We start from the raw sequence: 24,663 nt of genomic DNA on the forward strand, positions 1-24,663 counted from the left end.
ATTTATTGTACTTCCATGATATTTCTGGATAATCATTTTAGTTCAGAAAAATGAAAACCAAAGCAATTGATCCAATTTCAGTTCAAACTTGTAGCTGTTTAGTAAGATGAGATATTACAAAATTATATTGTTTCCTCTGAATTTACATACACACAAGTGCATGTGCACGTGCACACACACACAGGTATAGGAGTGGCTATAGGCGTAGGAGTGGCTGTGTGGTAAGTAGCTTGCTTATGAACCACACGGTTCCAGGTTCAGTCCCACTGCGTGGCACCTTGGGCAAGTGTCTTCTGCTATAGCCTTGGGCCGACCAAAGCCTTGTGAGTGGATTTGGTAGACAGAAACTGAAAGAAGCCCGTCATGTATATGTATATATATATGTGTGTATGTATATATATGTGTGTATGACAACCGATGCTGGTGTGTTTACGTCCCCATAACTTAGCGGTTCAGCAAAAGAGACCGATAGAATAAGTACTAGGCTTACAAAGAATAAGTCCTGGGGGCGATTTGCTCACCAGCAGAGGTAGGAGATCTCTGAAATTTGCCCTGGCTATTCTTATTCTAGCAGCTACACTTTCAGAGCATCCACTCTCACTACTGACTTGGTCACCTACTATCAACTACTTCTAGTTTTTCTCCCTGGAATATGACAGAAGCTGTTCTCTGCACATTTTCAGTATTTATTGCTCCTGAGCATTTGCCACATACAAAAACTATCTCTCCAGTTAGCCTTCCTTTGATATTGCTGCACCTTTTATGTGTCCATAGCTTACTCTGGGTACATCTTATAGAGTTTCTACCTATGCCTTTTCTACAGATTGAGCAAGACCATCTACCTGAAGGGATTTGTGGTTTGTCTGCCTTCCTACTTATTAAGACTTTGGTTTTTGGTAGGTTGACTCTGAGGTCCTTCAATTCTAGACCTTGCTTCCACACCTGAAACTTCTCCTCTAGTTCTGATAGTAACTCAGTTATTTCCCCACTTCCATTTAGGGTTTATCTCCTATGTAATATAGTGATTATGTAGCACATAAAAATGATGGTGTAGTGTATGCTGGTTGAAGGCTCTTGTATATTTATGAATTCTGCCAAATGCAAGCTTTCTTTTCAGATACATAACACTGCTGCCCCCATCGCAGGGTTTCACGGGCCCACACCTCCCACACCCTCAAGGTCGGCACACTGAAAGGTAGTTCTGGTGAGATTGTTGAGATGCTTGAACGGAGACGTGTAGATTTGTGCTGCATCCAAGAAGTAAGGCGGAGAGGAGGTTCTGCTAGGTTCCTCCCAGTCAAAGAACAAACTTATAAGATTTTCTGGGCAGGGAACACTGACAGGGTCGGAGGCATGGGTATACTTCTTATGGAGAAATGGGTTGATAAGGTAATCGAGGTAGTCAGAGTCTGTGATAGAATACCTAAGATTAGATTAGTGCTGCAAAGAGAAAAAAAAAATGTAGAGAAAAGAAAAGCTTTCATAATGCAAAATCAAAGTGATGACCCAAGTACTTTGTAAATATTGATTTTATTTTCACATTACTAGTTTGTATTAATATATCATGAATATATGGTTATGATGAAAAAATTATACTCAACAATAGCTAACATGTTAGAAAATTTCAGTATGATATGAAACTTAATGATTCTGTGGTATGTGTACTCTTTCACCCATTTGCACATTTGAATCTACACACACACATCCACTTACACACATGTATATAGATATTTGAAATATATATTTGAAATTTTGTACGTATTTCACAGGAGTCTTATGGTTGCATAATTTCATCTTCTTTCCTACAATATACCTAATATCATTTTAGCAGTAGAAAAAAAAGATCTTGCTTAAGGATACAGATTATTATCACAGAGATGTGATTATTAAATCCATGAGCCAAGTGTGTGGTAACATTTGATGCATAAAAAACATTTCTCAACACTGTCACATGCACTGATGTAACACTGAAAGCAACTAATTGTAGGCTATGGAGTGTCCTCAGCTTGAATATGATGCTAATTGTTATAATCCATTACTTAGCTAACTTAATTATTACTAGAATGGGTACCGGTGAAAATATTCTTTGAAGTCTGAAGTTGAATAAGTTAATAGAAATTCAAGTAAATCTTAGTAACAAAAGTGTTTTCACTTGTAGAATGTGTGGAGTGCATGTTTGGTTTGCTTAGGTCAGGTGTGGGCAATCTGCAGCGCTCAGTCTGTGTTTCTCTTTGTCTGGCTTATGCAATATTTTGATTGTGTAAACATAATAATTTCAAACTAAAATGTTTTAATATAATATTTAGGTTCAACTCTATTTATTTCATTTTGTTATTCCCCCAAACTCCGTTTTTTTTAAGACTTATTCACTGTTTCCTGTGCATATTCTATACAGCTTTGGTTACTTTTTCTGATGAATTGTAGTGCACCTGAACACTATACAATAAGTTCATTATTATTATTATTATTATTATTATTATTATTATCTTAATTTTGTTTTTTTTTACATTAGCACAAGTATGCTTGTGAAGTTTGATTTGCAACCACATGGTTTCAGGTTCAGTCCCCCTCAGGGATTCTTGGGCAAATATTTTCTACTATTGTCCTGATCCAGCCAACACCTTTTGAATTAATTTGGTAGATGAAAATTGTATTAACCCTTTTGTTACTGTATTTATTTTGAGATGCTTTATGTTTCTTTCAATGACATTAAATATAACAAAGAATTTAGTAAAATAACTTAGTTATCATTCAGCTAGTGTTAGGAACATAAATTGTGACTAAGGTTTGGTGGAAGATTTTAATTCAGAACTTATGAAAACAAGACATTTGTACTGAGAGCCAGAGCTGGTTTCAGCTGGGTTGGTAACAAAAGGGTTAAGCCCACCAAATGTATATATATATATATATATATATATATATATATATATACAGAGTCTGCCAAAAAAATGTATACACACTTCAAGAATGGAAACATTTGTATAAATATTTAACTTTTATAATTACCTCTATAAATATAAATATTTCTTTTGATGTTTTATCAAATTATGATAATACTGAATAAATTGCAATTACACTGAATTAAAATATTTCTCCAGATTTTTCCTTTCCCGAAATGTATATACATTTTTTGGCAGATTCTGTATGTGTGTGTGTACTTGCATGTGTACATGCAAATGTGTGTGGATGTTGATAGTTTGTTGGTCACTGTTTGAGTGAAGCAGCACTCATATTTACATTCTTTGTTGGCATTATGATTGGTTACTCAACACTTTCAGACTTTTATGGAATATGAAAATCTCTTACCTGTAAAACAGGTGATCCATGGCATGTTGGTTCGTTACCTAGTTGGTAGCCCCTATCATCCAACTATTTGCAGCTGACCAACAACTCATCCAGAAGAACCCACAGTTTGTAATGATGTTGGCCAGTAGAAACCAGACTGCTCAACATTAGAACAGACTCCTGCATGCCTTGATCAATGAGAATGTAGAGGGGTTGGCATAGGACAGCCAGCGATGGGGGGCACTGGTGGACCTGATCAGCTCTACACATGATGGCACCTCTGGGTCTCCTAAGCTGGGATGACCCTAGCCCCATCAAGCAAGTGCATGATTGAATGAGTGTAAAATGGGTGTGTATTGGTTATAGGGGAGCATTGTCATTATCACTGTTGTTCTAACATTCACTTTCCCTTGCTCACATGGGTCATACAGAGGTGGATTTTCTTTGGCAGGATGCCCTCCCTGTTGCCAACCCGCACCTGTTTCCAAGGTAATATTTCCCATAACCAGACATGTTTCTTATGGAAGATTGGAAATGGACACCATTTGCATGATAGTGTCACTTGTTTTCAAATACCATTTGATGTCTAAGCAAGGAGACAGTAACATGTGTGTACATGCATGTGTACACACACACATGATGGGCTTCCATTAGTTTCCTTCAACCAAATCCACTCACAAGGTTTTGGTTGGACCAAAAAATTCTGTCTTCAAAATCAATTCCTGTCAAAGATATGCTAGCATAGAAAAACAGATATTAAACAGACACACACACACACACACTCTCTCATTCCTGCTTTTACCCATTCTTTCTCATGCTCTCTTTCAATCAGTTTTTTTAATGCTTTACTTAGTATTTTAATAAATGGTGTTTTCCATACTACATACTGTGTTTGGTAAATTATTATTGCAGCAGTGTGTCCCAGTTTATGATAAGCGATATCTCATAAGGTGCCCAATACTAGAAAAAAAAAGTGTTTCTCATACGTGATTTAGATGGTAAATGATCAATGAAAATTGACAACCTGCTGTAAAACATAGGTTGGAGAAACAGAAAAAAACTTTTTTATATATTTTATTTTATGTATATATATACCTGGTGAGGATTGAGTCGATTATGATGTACAACATAAATTTGAAACATGATTCAATATAAATGTCATCTGAGACATTAGAGATGTATGTGATGGTATGTAATGTGGTTCAGTGACATTTATTGCATGTAGTATTAGTAGTAGTAGTAGTAGTAGTAGTAGTAGCAGTTGTAAAAGGCATATAGGACAGGGAGGGAATGTTTCAGAAATTTTGGTTTTACAGATGAAAAATAAAGTAAGATAGGATCACCACAAAAAATGTAATGTGAAAATCTATCCAATTCATGCTAGAATGGTAAAATAGTTAAATCACTGATTATAATGATTTATGTTACACACACACTCACACATGCACACATAATTATTTTTAATTTTGATACAAGACCAGCAATTCTGATGGGAGGGAGCAAGCCAATTACATTTGTTTCCCCCCAGTGCTCAACTGGTACTTATTTTGTTGACTCCGAAAGACAAAGCCAACCTCAGTAGAATTTGAGCCCAGAATGTAGAGTCAGAAGAAATAATAAGTTTTCTTGTCTGATGTGCTACCAGTCCTGCTTTAAAGATGACCTTTAGTCATGAATGACCATGGGATTGCACTTAGAAAGTTACCCTCCGAGATACAAGTCCAGGCAAGGTTGTTTATGGAAGACCAGCAGTCACCCATGCATGCCAGCCTCCACTCTCTATGCCACTGATGTTATCCAAGGGAAAGGCAAAGGCCGATACAGTTTGGCACCAGTGGCATCGCATCTCATCTCTATAGCTGATTAAACTGGAGCAATGTGAAATAAAATGTCTTGCTCAAGAGCACAACACACAATCTGGTCTAAGAATTGAACTCACAATCTCATGATTGTGAGCCTGATGCTCTAACCATTGAGCCATTGCTTTACACATATATTTAATTCTTTCTACTATAGGTACAAGACCTGAAATTTTGGTACTGGGGCTAGTCAATTACATTTACCCCAGTATGCAACTGGTATTTATTTTATCAACCATGAAAGAATGAAAGGCAAAGTTGGCCTCAGTGGAATTTGAACCCGGAATGTAAAGCCAAAAGTAATACAGCTAAACATTTTGTCCGGCATGGTTATAATTCTGCCTGCTCACCACCTTACACTTGTACTCTTTTACTCTTTTCAGTCATTTGACTGCAGCCACACTGGATTTTGCTTTTCGGATGAAAGGCAAAATCGACCTCAGCAGAATTTGAACTCAGAATGCAATGTGTAATGACAGACGAAATACTGCTAAGCATTTCACCCGGCATGCTAATGATTCTACCAGTTCACCACCTTTAACTGTCACAATATAGAAACATTTCCCATGGCATCAGCACACAATTTACAGATGCTTACATTTTTTTATATTTTACATGAATTTTTCACAGGTCCAGCTAGTTAAAATAAATTTACTAAATCTGTTTACAAAGAATAATTATTTTATACTTTCTTCTTCATCTTTCTCATCTTTTTGTCATCTTAAGTGTTGTCAATCCTTCCCCTGTCTCTGTGGATGAGCCAATGAAATGGTGAATACCATATTCAAACAGGGGCTCAGAAAAAAAATTAGAGATTTACATTTTTTATATGTATTTTGGTAAATTCTACTATTAATAATTTCTATTCATTTTCCTTAGACTAATTTCAAGCATTAAAAGAAGTATTTCATGTGAAATAAATTTTACCCAGATAATTTTTATCTTTAATACTTTATGTCTTGTTAAAAGTCCTTTGTGTGTAGTCACTCCTGAGTTTCTGTAAAAAAAATATTTTGAACGTCATTAAAAAGAAGAGTCAAATAGTGACAATTTGTTTTGTTGAAAGTTGAAAATTTTATTCTTTTCTAATTAAGTTGTTATTTGATATTCTCTAAATTAAAAATTTAGTTTAGGTTTTCTTCAGTTGAATTCTTTTGTTAAATTGTGAACAACTTTATACAGTATTTTCTTTTGCATATATTTTTAGCATAAATCATCAAATTTGATCATATTATGAAGAATAATGATTATTTTTATTGTGTAATGTGAGAACCTGAGGGAATAAATGTGAACTACTATCATATCTGTATAGACATAAACTTAAAAATAGTCATTATCATAATTTTGTGATTGATCCTTAAACTCCACTACTATTTTTTGGAGGGTGGAGAGTTTATTTCTTGAGAAAGCAGAATTAAAATTACCTCAGGGTGACTTTGATCATTTTACAACTCTTTTCAATTTATCTACCGTGGCTTTGTAATGAAAATAGAATGGTGTAAAATATTACCGCTCATCCTTACGGGTGTTTACACTACTGTTCATTCTTAGGGTGTTTTGTTATTTTTTATAATATTTATATATTTATATATTTGATATCTAAATCAAGTGTTCATCTCATGTAATGGAAATGCATAAATTATTAAACACAGTGATTGCTACTTCTCTGATAATTTGTTTTATACAGACAATAGGTTTTGAATTAATACTGAGCTATTAAAGGTTTGGTCAAAGAAATCTTGAAATTGTGTAGTCTTTAAAACACTGCATTAGCTGAAAACAATAACTGTGTTACATTCAGATAGAGTATAAATTAACTAACTGGAAAAATGTTTACAGCTATCCAAAGACAAAAAAAACATATGAAGTTTATGAAAAAGATTTTTTGAAAAAAATTTACATTATGAAAATGGAATTCACTTATTTCTTGTTTCCTACATTTCTTTTACTTCATTTTTATGAAACTCAAGCAAGTGTTTTGTAATCAGATAATGTCACCCATGTCAGTTATAATGTAAGCTTAGCATCAGTTCTTTAGCAAGCCAACTTAAGACTTGGATTGAATAGATCTGAACTTTATTAAAAAATTATAGCAAATCAATAAATCAAAGTTGAAACATTATTGAAAACAGCTTGTTGTTCAACTAAAAATCTTGAAAGCAGTGCCCCAGTATAGCTGCAGTCTAATAAATGAAATCAATAGAAAGTAAAGGAATAAAGTATCCATCCATTCATCCATTTTTGCCCACTATTCCTGGCAGCATTGATGGGGAACTATAAGAAACAACTGTGATCAATCTTTTGGAATCCTGTTTGGATTCCCAAGCATGACCAATGCAAATTATGGATATTATTCAACCTTCTTGCTCATGGTCTACCCCTGAACCTCTCTTCTCCTCTCAAGGTATAAAATTATTTAAGAAAAATTATTTTGGTAGATACTTATATAAGTGTTCCAGGACTACATTATTGAATGTGATTCTCATTGGTCAAAGTAGGTCACATGATAAAATCAGTGACTGGGCAAAAATGTCATTACTATAGCTGTTGTGCTATGGTATCATGGAAAGCACTAATCCAGACTTGATTTTTAAAGGACAGCTGCTTGACAGTGCTTGTTGGCCATAAATTTGAATCAGTAGTCCATGTATAATTGGGTGTATGGAAGCTGTTAAAAAGGAATTTTTTCTGATCTCTGATCAAGTGTTATCACTGGTTGTTTTAAAACATGACCAATCTCAGCCAGTGAGCATCGGCCTAACTGGTCTGTTAGACTGACACACACCCATTGACTATATATTACCTGAACATCCCTGGGGTGTACTACATGTGAGTGAAACTCTGAGCAGCAATGGAGTGAATCAACTGTCTTCTAATTATTCACACACAGAGATACAGTCTCTCTCTTTGGTTTCAAACTAAGAACATTCAGTTTGTTTGGTCAGCTGAATGATCTTCTAACTGAAATAACATGAGAAGTGGCTGAATATTCCACAGATACATGAACCTTTAATGTAATAGAATCAGTGTGATATGGCTAGACCTTTGAATTGAGTACACTCCACCCTGAAAATCTTTACGTAGTTTCCATTTGCCCAATTTCACTAAGCTTGGATCAACCCAAGGTGACACAGTGGGATTGAAACTGGGACCTCATGGTTGCAAAGTGAACTTCTTAGCCTGTCAGCTGTAGCTGCATACACACGTACACACACACACTCACATGTACATAAAATCTATGGTGTATGTTTTGCTTGCTACTATTTTATATGCAATCAACTGTTTTACAAAAGTCTTCACACTTTAACTGTGAAGAAATTTGACTTTCAAAACAGATATATTCCATTGCTTTTAGTTAACATTTTTTGAATCGGCTTTTTATACGACCGGTATCAAGTGATAGTGGCAGTGGAGGGAACTCTTCTAATTTAAAGGCAACAGCATCGTATTTGATCACCGTTAAATATGCTAAAGATCAGATCAGTATTCTCAAAAGAAGGAAGAATAAGACAACTTTTATTGATTTTTATTTACATTTATTTTCTGTCTTTTCTGTTTCACTTCTTTAACTTTGCACAGTTTACTACAGCATATGTATCTATACTCTAGTAACATTGTTATCGTCTGTCTCTACAACCTTCTACGTCATTTGTGTTTTCCTTCTAGTATCATCTTTAACCTTTGTCTCTCTCTCTCAATATATATATATATATATATATATATATATATATCTTCCTATATATTTCTCTTTCTTTTGTGTGTGTTTCTATCCTACTAACACATTTAATCTCTGTTGTCCACATATCTTCCTACATATTCCATGATTATGCTTTAACCTTTATCCACTCATCTTTCTACATCTTTTCTGTTTATATTCTAATATCATCTTTAACATTTAACTGCAAATTATTGTACGTCTTTTCTCCTTCATATTGTTTCAGATCATTTTCTTAGATTTTTCCTTTCTATTTGTTCCCCGCCTTAGTTTCTTTCATCTTCATAAAATTCCCTCCTCATTTTATGAAAACTTTTGTCATGAGAATTGTTTGCTATCTCTTTCCTATCTATTCCATTATCCTCATTAAATGCCATTGATTTTTGTTGTTCTTTCTTTGCTTTTTTTTTTATTCTTTGTGTCTACTTTGGTTCGTTCATAACTTTTCGACTTCATATTTTCTTTAATTCTCTCTGAATTTTGATTATAATATTTTCATAGTTCCTTTGGAATGCTTTTCTTCATATCTTTATATTCACTTCAAGTCTCCTTCCTCAAATTATACTATTTCATTTTCAGACCCTTTCTTCCTTCACTGTTGTCTTCCATTCTCTTTCACCTCCTTTTTATCATCTAGATTCTTCCCACTCATTGTAGTCTTCACTTTTTCCGTCTCTCCTGCAACTGTAGTAGAAACTTTTTTCCCACTTCCTTTCCTAATGCTCTCTTACTATTTTTTCTTCATATTTTCAATACTCTCTGTCCCTTCTGCCTCTACACACATTCCATGCATACACACACATACTTATGCATACACACATGCAATCATTCACAAGCTTTCTCTCTTTGCCCTTTTTCTAAACAATTTTATTATCTCAATACTTTTTGTTAATTTGCCAAAACTTTTCTCCACTCTTCAACATGCTCCTTAATCCTGATCCCATTACAATTTATGCAAGTTATTAGGCAGAGTTATTACATATATATATATATATGTACATGTGTTTTTCCTCCTCCTGAAAATAGGGCTCCATCAGGGTACCTAACTATACAACTTCTCATAATGACACCTCCACTTCTCTCACCTTGATGTTCCAGCAATGTCCAATCCCTTTCATTTTGTTCAGTTGCTCCATTCCTGGGACTAATGAAAATTAACATCTTTTTGCTACTTCTTAACATTACATCCAAGAAAAATGCTTGCCAATTCTTCTCAGTTCTTCTGATATATAAGAAATATATATAGTATATTTATATATATATATTTATGTGTATGTATATATATATATATATATATATATAATATATATATATATATATATATATGTGTGTGTGTGTGTGTGTGTGTGCATCTATATATGTGTATATGTAATGTGTATATTATATATATATGTGTACACACACACACACACACACACAGAAAGTTAATGAACACTATTTTAGGCTTCTGACCAAACTTTTAAGCGTTTTGCATGATTTTTGTTTACTTGTTTTTTAATATATTTTCTTTTTCTTCTCAGTTTGTGTGTGTGTGTGTGTGTGTGTGTGTGGATGATTGCCTCTTTTATATTAGTTCCAGCTAAGGAAAACATCAATAAATTTTTGGAAGTTCTGAATGTTCCAGGTAAAAAACAAAAAAAAAAACCAAAAAAAAAACAGCCCCCAAAATCTTGCAACTTATCGCAACTACATAAAAGAGTTGAATGGATGTGGTAAAAAAAAAAAAAAAAGAAAATATAAAATCAATTATGCTATATTAGTAAATTACTAAATTTCTGATGTTGCAAATCTAACATTTGGATTAAATTGGTTATTTCATCTCACGGAAAATGTTCGCCCTTAATATTTGAACCATAGGATGAGGCGGTAAAAATTTCATAAAAAGATTATTTCTTTTTTTTTCCTTTTTTTTTTTTTTTTGTTAAATTCTCCACAAAATCACCACCTAGGAATTGATTCCACGCTTTCAATTTTTGGCCACATATTTTCAAAGTTATTGGTTACATTTGCCATTTACTTCCCTGACTCTTAGATTATCTTCATTATTTTCATACACTCTTTCTTTTTCTACTTATATCATTTACTCCCCCAACTTTTTTCTTTATATTTCACCCACTCTTTCTCTCCTGCATCCATTCGTCTTGTCTTCTTTTAAAACTCATCTACATCACACTTTTGTTTTTATTCTCCTCGCACTCTTCGTCTTTACTTTCCCTATATTAATATTTACTAGCATCATATCCTATATATTCTGTCTTTTACTGCATTTTTATTTTATTTTTATCTATTATTTTTACATTTTAAGCTTCATGTTAGGTGTAAAATCCTCACTTCCTATTTTATTGCCCATCACCTCTGATGTGTGGTTTGTTTTGTTTGTTTCCTTCTTTCTTTAATTTCTTTCCCTCTGCTTCTCTCTCTTTCATATTCATCTTTCACTTACTAATTCTCTCCCTCCTCAAACTTTACGCTCCCACTCTCTCTGTTTGTTACCTCACCATGTTTTCCTCTCCTTCTCTCTTCATACCCTCCTTCTCTCTCTCCTCTTCCACCTTGCCTAATTCCTCTCATCACATCAAAGGAAACCACTGACAGTTATTTTAAATCCTAACTCTTTCATATCTCTCTAGTTGACAGATTAGCTTAATTTTCTGCTGTAATTTCTTATTTTATTCATTTATATTTTTCCCTAATATTCATACACACAAGATTATCTCATAAAAGAAGGGGGAGCCAAAAACAAAAAAAAAAGGAACAAATAAATAAATAAATAACTGGTGATATCAGAATACACAAAAGATTTTATGTGTCCCCTTTGCTCTTAAAGCCATTTGAGGTATTAAGGTTATAAAAAATTTACAAATTACACTAATTTAACTGTCTTTTTCTCTTTAATTTGGAATTTTTCAAAAGCTCTAATGTTGCCCTATTTCTCAAAGAAATGCTCTCTTTTCCTTTCTTTCCTGATTTTTCTCTTTCTGTAAATTTGCATAGGCCCACCATTTTCTAACGGAATAAAAATTCTTGCAGTATTGACGTATTAGTGAGTGTAATACTTTAGTGCCTATCTTAATGTGGCAATATGTGTTTATATGCCTGTGTCTCTCTATCTGTCTATGTGCATGTGTCTTTACATGAATAAACATATTATACATATTCATTCACATTTATATTTTTTGATATTTATATGGAGTCCTATCTTGATCACAGTTTTTGTCTTTTACAGTTGGTATAGTCTTGCTCAAAACAAAGTCATCTAACAACTTGAGTTTTGCTGTGCTTCTGAGCACTTTTTTTGCATATTCATATTTACTACCCATTCGGCAGTGCATCCACACTAAACGCTTGCTCAATAGCTGGGAAATTGAAGAGCTGTTTAATGAGAAAATGGAGATTTGAAACAACAGTGTTCTTTGATACTCTCTTATCACTGAGCACGGAAATGTTCACTACTAGACTAATTTATATTCACTATTGATTGAAGTATCATTTTGTTCTGGTTACAAAAAAAAGAGACTTTTTTTGTGCTTTGTTTTAACATAAATTTGCTCTCTCTTTCTCTCTCTCTCTCTCTCTCTCACACACACACTCATGCACTCTTTGGAAGCACACTTCATTTTGTGGGCCCTCTCCTTAACCCTGTTAACTACTGCCTTATCACCTTCACATCCAACATGTCAAAAATAGGACATTAGTTGTTAAGAATCACTTCCTTAATCATTTCCAGTATCTCTTCCCTTGGTAAACTATCAGAGTTTCCCTTGGGCCCAGTTTTACTGTAGATTTTCCTTCCTATATCATTCACTAATGGTACCTGACCCTTGAGCATTTCAACAGAAAACTGTTTTTCCATTTGACATCAGCAAATGTTTATCTATACAACCATGCTAGAAATAAGAATCAAATTTTCTCCATATCACGTTTTACCATTTGAAAAAGAAGGAAGGAAAGTGTAGTCCTAATACACTGTCGTGTGGTTAGAGCATCAGGCTTGCAATCACGAGGTTGTGAGTTTGATTCCCAGACTGGGCTGTATGTAGTGTTCTTGAGCAAGACACTTTGTTTCGCATTGTTTCAGTTCACTCAGCTGTAGAAATGAGTTGCGACACTACTGGTACCAAGTTGTATTGACCTTTGCTTTCTCCTTGCTTAACATCATTGGCATAGAGAGGAGTGGTTGGTATGCATGGGCGACTGCTGATCTCCCGTAAACAATCTTGCCTAGACTTGAGCCTTGAAGGGTAACTTTATTAGTGCAATTCCATGGTCATTCATGATCAAAGTGGGGTCTTTACCCTTTACCTAAATACACTGAATAAAAGATGTGAAGGTCAAAGGTCACAGTTAAAATACACTTGATCATAGGTATGTGTGATCAGAACTATATTTGATCGAAGCTGATCTAGGATTAATCAAGAAATTGCTTTTGATGTGATTTTCTTCATATTAATTAGAGTAGTCTCTGTACTTATGTTGATGAAAATATTGTTAGTAATATCTACCATGTAATGAATTAATGATGAACCAAATTTACTCAGATTTGACTTATTTACAAAACAATAAATTTAATAAAATGGTTAATAGAATTACTGACCTAAATTTTCTCTTGTGAATTTCTAATTTTGATTCTTTCAAAAATTTTGGAAGTGATTGTTTGGTATTAAGTCAGCTCTGAATATATTGAAAAGTATTCAAGCTATCTTCATTTCATCTATTTCTTAGCTGATATGATTCTGGGGTCACATTGTCCAATGTGCTCTTCTTTTAAGACAGTTGGAGTAATTTGAATGAGATTTAGTTGCTATTTCTAACAAATTGAGCAACCAAGTAGTGTTTCTCTTATTAGCTCAAGGTGGTAGGTATTTTACTAGAGCATCCCATTTTTAAGCACCAAACACTTTTATGATCAAATACTTGACTGACATTATCTGTATTGCTGTTTGAAGTAACTTCACTCAATCTCAACAGACAAACTATTTAACTTTTTCTTATTAAATTTTCTTTATTTTACTTTTGACAAATCTAATTTTGATTTTCTACTATTATTTTCTGCAGATGTGCTTAGAATTTGGGATTCACTACTCTCTGATGAGAAACGGTTTCGTTTTCTTATTACGATCTGCTGTGCCATGTTAATGTAAGTCTACTTTTATTTGTTGTGTTCTGAATACTCATGCTTTATTTTAAATACACAGTCTGTATATATTTTAAATGTTTGTTGATCATTAAATAAGATAAGTGCCAATTAAATATGATTTGTTAATTACAGTTTCTTCTATTAGGATTAATTTATTTTATTTTCAACATGGAATTGTAGTGGGGTGAGAAAAGAATTTGTTGATCTGTAACGAAAATATCTGGAAATCAAATAGATGATGCCAAACCATATATCTCTCTCTTCCCTTACTATCCCACTTATATCCTGATCCCTGTTCCTTGTGAATATGCTCTGGCACTACACCACCATCTCTCTCCTGCTCTTTCCTGAAATCTTGCTGTCTTCCACTCTCTCTCTCTCCAGGTAATCATGTACCTCCTCTACAACAAGACACCTGTTTCTGAGTCTCTGTTTCTCTGTCACTCTCTAACCTTTCATCATCTGACACAAGATCACCCTCTCCAATGCCCCCTCTCCCTTCAAAGGTTCTTTGTCTTGCAAGTTACTTGGTGACCCTGCCAGTGCTGGTGCCATGTAAAAAGCTTCCAGTCCACACTGTAAAGTGGTTGGCATTTGGAAGGGCATCTAGCTGTAAAATCATGCCAAACTGACCTCACCTGTGCTTGTGCCATGTAAAAAGAACTCAGTCCATTCTGTAGGATGGTTGGTATTTGCAAGGGCATCAAGTCGTAAAAACCATGCCAAAACTGACACAGAAGTCTAGTGCAGTCTTCTGCCTGGGTAACTTCTGTCAAACTGTCCAACCCATGCTAGCATGAAAAGTGGATTTTAAACGATGATCATGATAAAGAATGCACAAAATATTTTAATATTTTTATACAATTCTTAGGATTTTTTGAACATCGAATATCTATGAGGGTCCACCTGAGTAAAATAGGAATCAAAGGGGCCCATGGCTAAAGAATGTTTGAGAAACACTATATTAAAACATGTAATACAGGCTTGATTTCAGATATGGTACCCTTCGGGTGGGGGTGTATTGAAACATTTTTGGTGGGGAAAATGTTTGTTGTATATGCCATCAAATATTGTACTTAATCTTCACTATGTCTTATAAAATTTATAATATTTGTTTTATCTTTCAAATGTTTAGACTCCTTCGTAGTGATATACTCAAAGATGATTTTCCCACCAATATGAAGTTACTTCAGGTAAGTTCATTTTACATTTTTGTCCCCTACCCCATGGTAGAGTAGTCCAATTCATTTAATGTCTTCATTAAATTTTCAGATCAAGTAAATGATAATAAAGAAATATCATCACAAATCTCTAATGTGTCTTGTAGGGATACTAATGGACTCTACGTGATGGCCTGTCTAGAAATAGTTGTCAAGCCACCCTCAAAAAGCATCTTACTAATTTTGGTTGCAATTATAGACACACTAATGACATAATTATCATTGTTATTTTAATGTCTACTTTCCCATACTTGCATAGATCCAACAAAAGTACAGTGGGGTAGGGTTTTCTACAGCTGGATGCCTTTCTTGATGCCAACCTCCTCCTGATCCAAATGAGATAATAATCTTCAGTCTACTGAACAACAAACAGCCTGTGGACGTTTATGGAGAGAACTAGAAACAAATGCCACTGTATAAATGAGACTTTTGTTTACAAAGCTTGCGCAATAATGTCAAGAAGCCTGGACAAGCTTTTGTGGTGGGTTACCCACAAACAACAAAGTCAGTGAGCACTGATGTTTACAACCGATGAATATATGTGAAGATGAGGGGAATACAAACTCACTCGCACAAAAACACATACATACACAGGCACATACATATACATATATGCATGTGAACAACTGTCTACCAAATTCACTCACAAGCTTTGGCTGGTCCAGTGTTATAGTAGAAGAAACTTGCCCAAGGTGCCACTCACTGTGACTGAATCCAAAACCTAATGGTCTAGAAGCTAACTTCTTAACCACATACCTATACCCTACACACACACACATCATCTGCATCATTCAACATCCACTCTGGCGTGCTTACATGAGTGAAATGGAATTTGTTGAGACAGATTTTCTACAGTTAGATGCCCTTGTTCTCTTCAACTATCACACGATCTCAAGACAAGGGTATGTACACATGCACACACACAAAAGTATGATGGGCTTCTTCCAGTTTCAATCTACCAAGTTCTGCTCATAACACCCAGGGCTATTGTATTAATCACTTGCCAAAGTTCCACACAATGGATTTGAATGCCAGACCACATGGTTATGAGGCAAGCTTCTTAACCATAATGCCATGCCTGTTCCTATCATATATATATATATATATATATATATATATATATATATATATATATATATATTTATTCTTTTATTTGTTTCACTCATTTGACTGCAGCCATGCTGGAGTACTACTGCCTTTAGTCGAACAAATCAACCCCAGGACTTATTCTTTCTAAGCCTAGTACTTATTCTATCAGTCTCTTTTGCCAAACCGCTAGGTTTTCGGGGATGTAAATACACCAACATTGATTGTCAAACGATGGTCGGGGAACAAGCACAGACACGCACACACACACACACACACACATATACAATGGGTTTCTTTCAGTTTCCGTCTATCAAATCCACTCACAAAGCTTTGGCTGGGCCAAGGCTATAGCAGAAGACTCTTGCCCAAGGTGCCATGCAGTTGGACTGAATCCGGAACCATGTAGTTGGGAAGCAAGCTTCTTCTTAATACACACACACATATATATATTTATATAAAAACACAGAAATGCACACACACACATATATTTATAAACACGCATATGCATGCACGCACACATACACACATGCATGTGCGAGTGCACGCTCACACACACACATGTTGGTTACTGGCATAAAGTAACGCCACATTTATCAGAATACACAGTGTTAAGGATGTAACCATACAATGTAAAGGCTGCTCATATAGAAAAAGGTTCTTTACACTTCATCTTATGATCAATAGAAATTTAAAAGCTACATTTATAACAACCTTAAGATTTTGCCTTTGTTTTCTTCATTGTGATCTTCATCTTTTTTTTTCTTATTTTTCTCTTCATTTTCATATATTTCCCTCCCTCCCTCCCTGCCATCAATTCTCATCCTTACATGCTCACCATCACTGTCCTAGTGACTGTTAACTCATAATCTCTCCTTTCTTTTCCTCTCCTCCTTCTTTGAAAAATGTAAAAAGAAAAGAAAAAAAATTCTGTTTCATTATCTTAGATGATGTCTGTGGTACCATTCAACTGATATATATATTGTTGTATAAGACATAGGTAGGTAAGTTAGATCAGCTGTTTAAAAACCTGAACAAATCACCATTGTCTTCACTTACTGTGTAGTAAGTAAACCAACTTTTCCTATCATTTGACCACAATTATTCCAATCCCTCCACCGCTGCCACTTCCTTTGTGTCTTCTTTCTATATCTGGTCTCTAGGAAAGCTAACCTTTGTCTTTCCCAAGCTTCTCTTTTTCTTTCTTTCTTAAATCTTTGTCTTTCTGTTTTACTTATATATATTTTTTTTTATACATGCACTGTACTCTAGCTTTTCTTCTGGTCAAAGTATATGCTTTTTTTTTGATTTTTAAAGAAAATTTTTCTTTTGTAATATTGAAATTGTCTGCAGTCTGTACAGCCTGCTGCAGATACAAGTGTCATTGCCTGACCTTTCATTTGTTCTGCTGCTTGCCATTCTCCATTGACAAGAGCAGCAGAGTAAATAGGTAGGGATGACTTGTAGAAGGTCAACTGTTTTTATATTGCTAATAGAGGTGTGGGATGAGTTGGAGAGGTGGAGTAGTAAATATTATTGTATCACCTCTGTAGAAAAAAGGCTAATGTGTATAGGCATGTTAAGGAAATACATGATAATGTTGATAACTGTTACTGTTGTTGCCATGAGGGAACAAGAAAATAATATTAAGACAATGTATTAGATGCAATCCCAGCACCTGAGTAACAGAGTTGTACCTGATGTTATAGTAAAAAGTTCACACGCATCCAAGACCTGTGTCTGAAATATTGTATGAGGGTACAAAACTGATTTTTAGGTGCTGGTAGCAGAGGTAGTCTTTCAAAATCCAAAGATTTATTTATTTTAGGGACCCATCAGATTCTGATATTCACTTACCCCTCCTTGCTTCTCTGAGCCATGGACTGATGAATTGACTGGCCATCTCTTATGTATGCCCTGCATACATCGTGGGCATGTGGTCACTTGACCTGCTAGAGATAGCTGCCAAATTCCTTCAAATTTCGCACCTTTAATCCTTTACTCTGGTAAATGTAATGCTTATCTATTGACATTATTTTGAATTAACCATACATTACCTCATAGCTTTGAAATGTTGATGTGTTTGTTTATTTTTAGAATGACTTTGTAGGGTAGGTATGAGAGGCTGGATTTGACCAGTTTAAATATAAATCAAGTAGAATATTTGGGTTGGACATGGCTAGTTTAAATGCTAAAGGGTTAAAAACAAAGGATATATTGGTTATGGCTAGAATGCTTTTAATTCTAGAGCTGTTCTATCAGGGCTTACCTGAGATTGAACAACAATCACAGCATAGTAACAGTAAAGTAAATGAGGGAGCCTTTACATGGATGCAAAACCTGCCTGAAATTACAACCGAACATTCCTAAAATTGCATTCTACTATTTTTTGAAAAGAGGCATAGATCTAATGTAGTTCTGTAAACAATGCACCTGGAAATATTGGTGGTCCCCAGTATTGCTAGATCATGCTGAAACATATTTGATTATGTCTGTTCATTCTTGGCAAATCTTAGGCTAAGCACCACCACCCTTGTAGTAACTAATTAATTTTTATATGTCATATTGCCAAATTCTTTAGTCTTGTTTTCCTCTTCAGTATGACCTCCAATCTTTTAAGTCTAATGTACATCATCACCTATTGACTTCTGTCTAACGTCCATTTTATGCTAGTAGCTCTTATGTTTTCAGTGCTCTAAGGACCTTGTAATGAGTGAATGCTTAAAAAGAAAAAATCGAGGTCATGTGTCAGCTCTCTCTGCTTTGGTCCATTATTTTCAATAATAGCAATAACGCCTTCTGTGTGTATGAAGGAGCTTCTATGTTACAGCCAGTCACCTTGCTACAAACTTTTAAAAATAACATTTCTATATTAGACCATGTATTATAAACCCCAAATCTGCAGAGATGTTTATAATTCGAAAGCAATGGTTACAATCACAATCAGAGTATTGATTACATAAGGTTTCTGGATCTGTGGGTATCATTATCATCATCATCACTAACATCACCATGATAACCATCATCATCATTGTCATGGTTTCTAATCTGCTTTTCCATGCTGCCATGTGTTTGGATGGAAGACTTATTGAAGCTGATGTAGTGTTTTTAATGCTGGCCTCTCTTCCTGTTATCAGCTCCTAGCAAGGGTTTTTTTTTATCCCCTTCTCCTCACAACATGCAGAGCTACAGGGTATGTTGCTTTTAAGAAACCTAAATGCATCATTTAGTAGATGGAGACTGTGTGAAACCCTACCACTTATTCATGTATGTGTTTTTTTTTTAGCATTTGTATATCTTGTGAGATCAAAGATCTCCACCTGGAAAGTTTTCCAGGTCAGAAGCACCTAGTACACTCTGCAAAGTGGTTAGTTTTAGGAAGGGCATCCAGTCATAGAAACCATGCCAAAACAGACAATTGGAGCCTGGGCAGTTCTCTAGCTGGTCAGCTCCTGTCAAACCATCCAACCTATGTCAGCATGGAAAACTGATGTTAAATGATGATAATGACAATGAGATGTCAGTGTAGTGCCCTCTCCAGGGCACCAACTTAGAACAGGGTGTATGGAAGACTACCAGTTTTCTATGCAGCAAGTTTGCCTTCTCTACACAACTGATATTGATGGCCAAAAGAAAAGCAAGGGCCAGTACAGCTTACATCATTATCATCACAGCAGTTTCTAGTATAAAGTTGAAGACAATGTCAGATTGCTTTAAGGATTTTACTTAATGATATGTAGTACTGGTGTTCTTTTTTTCTTATCAAGAGAGAAAGAAGAAAAAAGAAATCCACTCTTAGAAATTAGAGAATGTTGCATTGCATTTCTTTGGACTATTTTTCAATTATATTCTGTAGCTTTAGACAGTTTTATTATTGTAGTGTGTTTGTTACAAAGGCCATCCAAGGACAGAAGAACGGCTCTTGTGGTTTAGTGAGGCAAGTGTGTATGTGTAAAATAAAAACCTTTACAAAATAAAACTATAGACCCTGAAATGCCAGTAGTTAAAAGGAGAATGAACAGGAAAGTAAATCTTAAATGAAGCATTAGGTGAATGAAGAATTGTTGGCTGTGGTCCAATCCATTAGTAATTGTAAGGGGGGAATGCAAACAAAGATGAATGAATGAAAAGGAAACAAGGCAAAAATATAATTGGTGAAGCCGTTAGAGCTTGTTACAATGAGAAGCCCTTAGGGTTGTGATACAAAGTTGATGTGGACTACTCCCCTAGTACATGTCCCTCCACAGCCACTGCTAACACTGCCACTCATTCAGTATTAACACAAGTCTACTTTTATGTAATTTGTTTATTTATTTATCTTATGCACACAGAGCTTCCATCCAATCTACCTGTTTTTCCTTTAAAGTGGCAAACTCGTATTTTTCTTTAAATCACATTTGTACAAATGTAAGTTACTTAATTGGCTGTGATTAGCCTAACTAGATTGCATGATGAGGACGGATCACTGCTGTAGTTCAGTGCAAAAATTGTATAATGGTCCGTCTATGCAACACACACACACACACAGAAGGAGAGAGAGAGAAAGAGAGAGGTAGGGAGAGAGATACATTCATACATACACATGTGCATATTGAAGTAACATTTTCATGAAAGATCTTTTTTCTGCTGTATATGATTACATACACTCACATATGAGTTAGTTATCTTTTATCATATATGGTCCCATTATGGAGTTATAGGCCAGGTATGATTGCTGAAAATTCACATCTTAAACCACTCAAAGCTACTGCATCATTGTTATGCGATTCTCAGCTCTTTCTTTCATTTGCTATCATTATGGTTTTCCCACAAAGTCCACCACAAATTGCCGTTTTTGTCTTTAATTAAGCATTGAAAAGTGGCTTCTCGTCAGGCTTGGCCTCTGAGTCACTCAGCGGTTGTTGTTCAATAGGACTTGACAAGGATAATTCTGGAATTATATGGTTGTCAAAATTGGCCATTGTTGCTGTGGGCTAATTTATACAACTGTGACCAGTGTTGGACACCTATAATCTTGCCAAGTATTGCCAATAGTTGTTAGCCACTTCTGAATGAAGAGGAACCTAAGATTACTGAAATGGCTTTCCTTTGTATGAAACTACTCCAGGAAAATAATTTAGCAATTTGCAACCAAAATTACAACTGCTAATCCTTGTTTGTTATTTTTTTTAAAATCATTTTTCTCTCTCTTCCTTTTCCTTTTGTTTGTTCTTTCTAACTTTGAAACCCGTTGTCCGCCGAACACAAAAATAAGCAAACTAACTGAGTAAACATGTGACGTAGCCATGTTCATCGATAAGCAGCCTAATGAACGATATACAATTGTGCCTTTCTTCTTCCCTGTCACCTTACCGTTCGTCGTAGGCCGTGTCATTATGAATGAGGCCGTTTCTTTTTCAGGACGATACCATCCAAGGGCAAACAACTCTAGGAATTAGTGTTTTGTCGTGTAAGAATCAAGGAAATCATTATCTGGAGTGATAAGGATTTTCTTTATGGCAGTTTTATGTCGCATTGAAGACAGCTCTAGAAAAACAGTGTGCAGTGAAAAGGGGATGATATGGGACAATACCAGTAAATTTTGCTTCCTTTAGAATTGTGTGTGTTTGTGAGAAAGACTGATGTTCTACGATCTTAACAGTTGATCTACATTGTGCAGTATTGTTCAAATTGACTTTAAGTAGTGAGTAGAGATGAAAGTTGATCGATATTATTGTTCACTTGAAATCTTTTATCATAATGCAAAAAGTCTGTGGCATTGACTAAATTCTTTTTACGTTAAGGAAATCTTAATCAATAACAAGGAAAATAAATAAATAAATAAAACCACAAGCCTGGCTTTAAGGTGAAGAAGCTTGCTTTGCAACTACACGGTCACGGGTTCAGTCCCACTACGCAGTATCTTGGGCAAGTGTCTTCTACTATAGCCTCAGGACGACCAATGCCTTGTGAGTGAATTTGGTGGATGGAAACTGTGTGGAAGCCCGTTGTATATATGTATGTGTGTATCTTATGTTTGTGGTTATCCCCCTCTTCCTTTGCTTGATAAATGGTATTGGCTCTTTTAGAGCAGCGGTCACCAAACTACAACCTGCGGGCCGGATCCGGCCTGCGAGTTCAGTTCATCCGGCCCGTTGCTGCACTGTACCTTTTATGTAAGTACCTGCAATGAGAGTTTATTTACCTCTTGTATGGCATCACTGTTTGGAACAACTTATGTCTGTGAGCAAACATTTTCAAAAATGAAGTATGTGAAGTCAGCACATCGAACGAGGTTGAGTGATTTGAAAGCAACTCTCTTGGTTGGATGCAGCAAGCAAATATTGATGATATCTTAAAAGCTAAAACCCAGTTTCACAAATCTCACTAACCTTTTTTGCTGTTTAGTTTGTGAGATTCAGATATGTGAGCACTGGGTGTAATATAACTATCTTATTGCTAACGTCACTTTCTTTGATAACTTTTTGATAAATAAATATGTTGGTTGTCTTTATTTTTTTGTGTATTCACTGTATTGTATTGAACAAAATGGTTATGCGACCCGTATTTGTTATTCTCTTAGTTATCTGGTTCAACACGAAAAAAGTTTGGTGACCCTTCCCCCTGGTTTAGAAGATTGGCAAAAGACATGGATCTTTTCACTTTGACCGGCAGATTTTTAAACTAATTTCTAGCATGGCCGCAATCCAATGACTCAAACGAGTAATAAAAAAAATAAAAAAAACCCTCCCCCTAAAATCAATGCTCTATCAAAGAAATTACCAATGGCTGCAAGACTTGTTTATAAAATCCAATCCCTACCCTCACCTCTCACTCTGCGAATCTATGTTCTGGTCATCATCTAACACAAGATCAACCCCCCCCCACACACACACACACACAGATACACTTTTTTTCTGCATTCCTCCCTCCGATCCGATCCGAGTGTCTCGTTAGTTCCCCGGTTCTTTTTGTAATTATAACGAAATTATAACCTTATTTTGATATCTCTCTTCAACTTTCATAGTTAATTGTTTATATTTACAAGAAGCAGTAGACTGGCTCTTGTATTAAAAGTCGGTAGTGTTCTTTAGAATTGAGAACAATTTTCACTATTAAAATATGTGACATTCAATTTCGATGTTTGGGTAAATAACGATTAACTTCTGAAGGCTTTCTGGCTTTTCAGTTCTTTTTTAAAAAACATTGCCCCTCACCACCACCACCACCATCATCAACTCCTTTATTCTCACTGCATCTTGTTATTTTTCTCTGAATTTTGTATCGCTTCCTCATTTTGTCAAACTTTTATTCTGTTTTCAAGGAAAGAAGTTTGTCGTTCTTTTCTCTTTTGTGTGTGTGTGTGGGGGGGGGGGCGGTGGAGTGTTATTTATTTATTTATTATCGATTTAGAAAATTTGCTCATATGTATATTATTATAAATACACTCTGCTTGATAGACTGGGATGCGTTAATAGTAATAATAATAATAATAATAATAATAATAATGATAATAATAATAGTAATGATAATAATAATGATGATAATAATGATAATAATATAATAATAATAATAATAATAATAATGATAATAATAATAATGTCTCGGTACATTTTAGTGTAATTAATTTTGTAACAATAACAACAATAATAATGTTTTCTTTATAAGCCACTGGGGCTCGCAAGATAGACAATAAAAATATGATGAACGTTAAACAGCAGTTTACAAAAGAAAATGTCGAGGACAATTTATAGAAAGCAGATTGATAGTGAAACACGTTGTATGGCGTACGTCTGTGTGTAAGACGAGTTATTTGTAAAAAGAAAAAGAAACTAATTATTATGCGAAATATATTTTTAAAAAGTATAATAATAATTTAACAAGAAAGTCTTCTTATAAACGTTTTCTAACATTGGCAAACATTAAGGTTACAAGTTCAGAGTGCGAGATTTATCCAATTTTAATCTACTTTAATTACTTGATTGGTGTTTGGTTAGTTTTGCAATAAAAATTATAATAATAATAATAATAATAACTTTTGTTTTTATTATGATCGTTGAAAATGGCTTATTTATCGATGTCAAGTATAGTGAAGATAAACTTCAAACGTTACTTAGCAGTTGTTGTTGGTTGTAGTAATGGTTGTGCAGACGTTAGGAGATGTTAAATTTGAGTGTCTTGCAGTTAAGACTGAAGGTGAAAAACGGTAAACAGTCACAATCAGAAAGGCATGCTTTCTAAAACAAAAGCAGTTTTAACGAAACAATCAGTTAGCTTAGGCAATGGTGGTGGTGGTGGTGGTTGTGGGCTATAGAAGTTGTGTGGAGAAACAATGACGATGGAAGGACGGTAACGTTGGTGATGGTGGCGGAGTGTAAATTT

At 34.9% G+C, this 24,663-nt stretch overlaps 1 protein-coding gene across 2 annotated transcripts in view; it reads left to right on the forward strand.

Annotated features, from left to right (window-relative positions):
• The window catches only part of LOC115210883 (TBC1 domain family member 13), a 91,511-nt gene that overhangs the window by 44,312 nt on the left and 22,536 nt on the right, over positions 1-24,663 (forward strand). For both annotated transcript variants that reach the window (XM_029779656.2, XM_036506177.1), the window contains exons 12-13: positions 13,915-13,996; positions 15,132-15,189. In XM_029779656.2, the coding sequence (XP_029635516.1) occupies positions 13,915-13,996; positions 15,132-15,189 (140 nt within the window). The remainder of the gene's footprint in view (positions 1-13,914; positions 13,997-15,131; positions 15,190-24,663) is intronic.

The sequence above is a fragment of the Octopus sinensis genome, linkage group LG1, assembly GCF_006345805.1.
Source record: "Octopus sinensis linkage group LG1, ASM634580v1, whole genome shotgun sequence".
Lineage (NCBI taxonomy): Eukaryota > Metazoa > Mollusca > Cephalopoda > Octopoda > Octopodidae > Octopus > Octopus sinensis.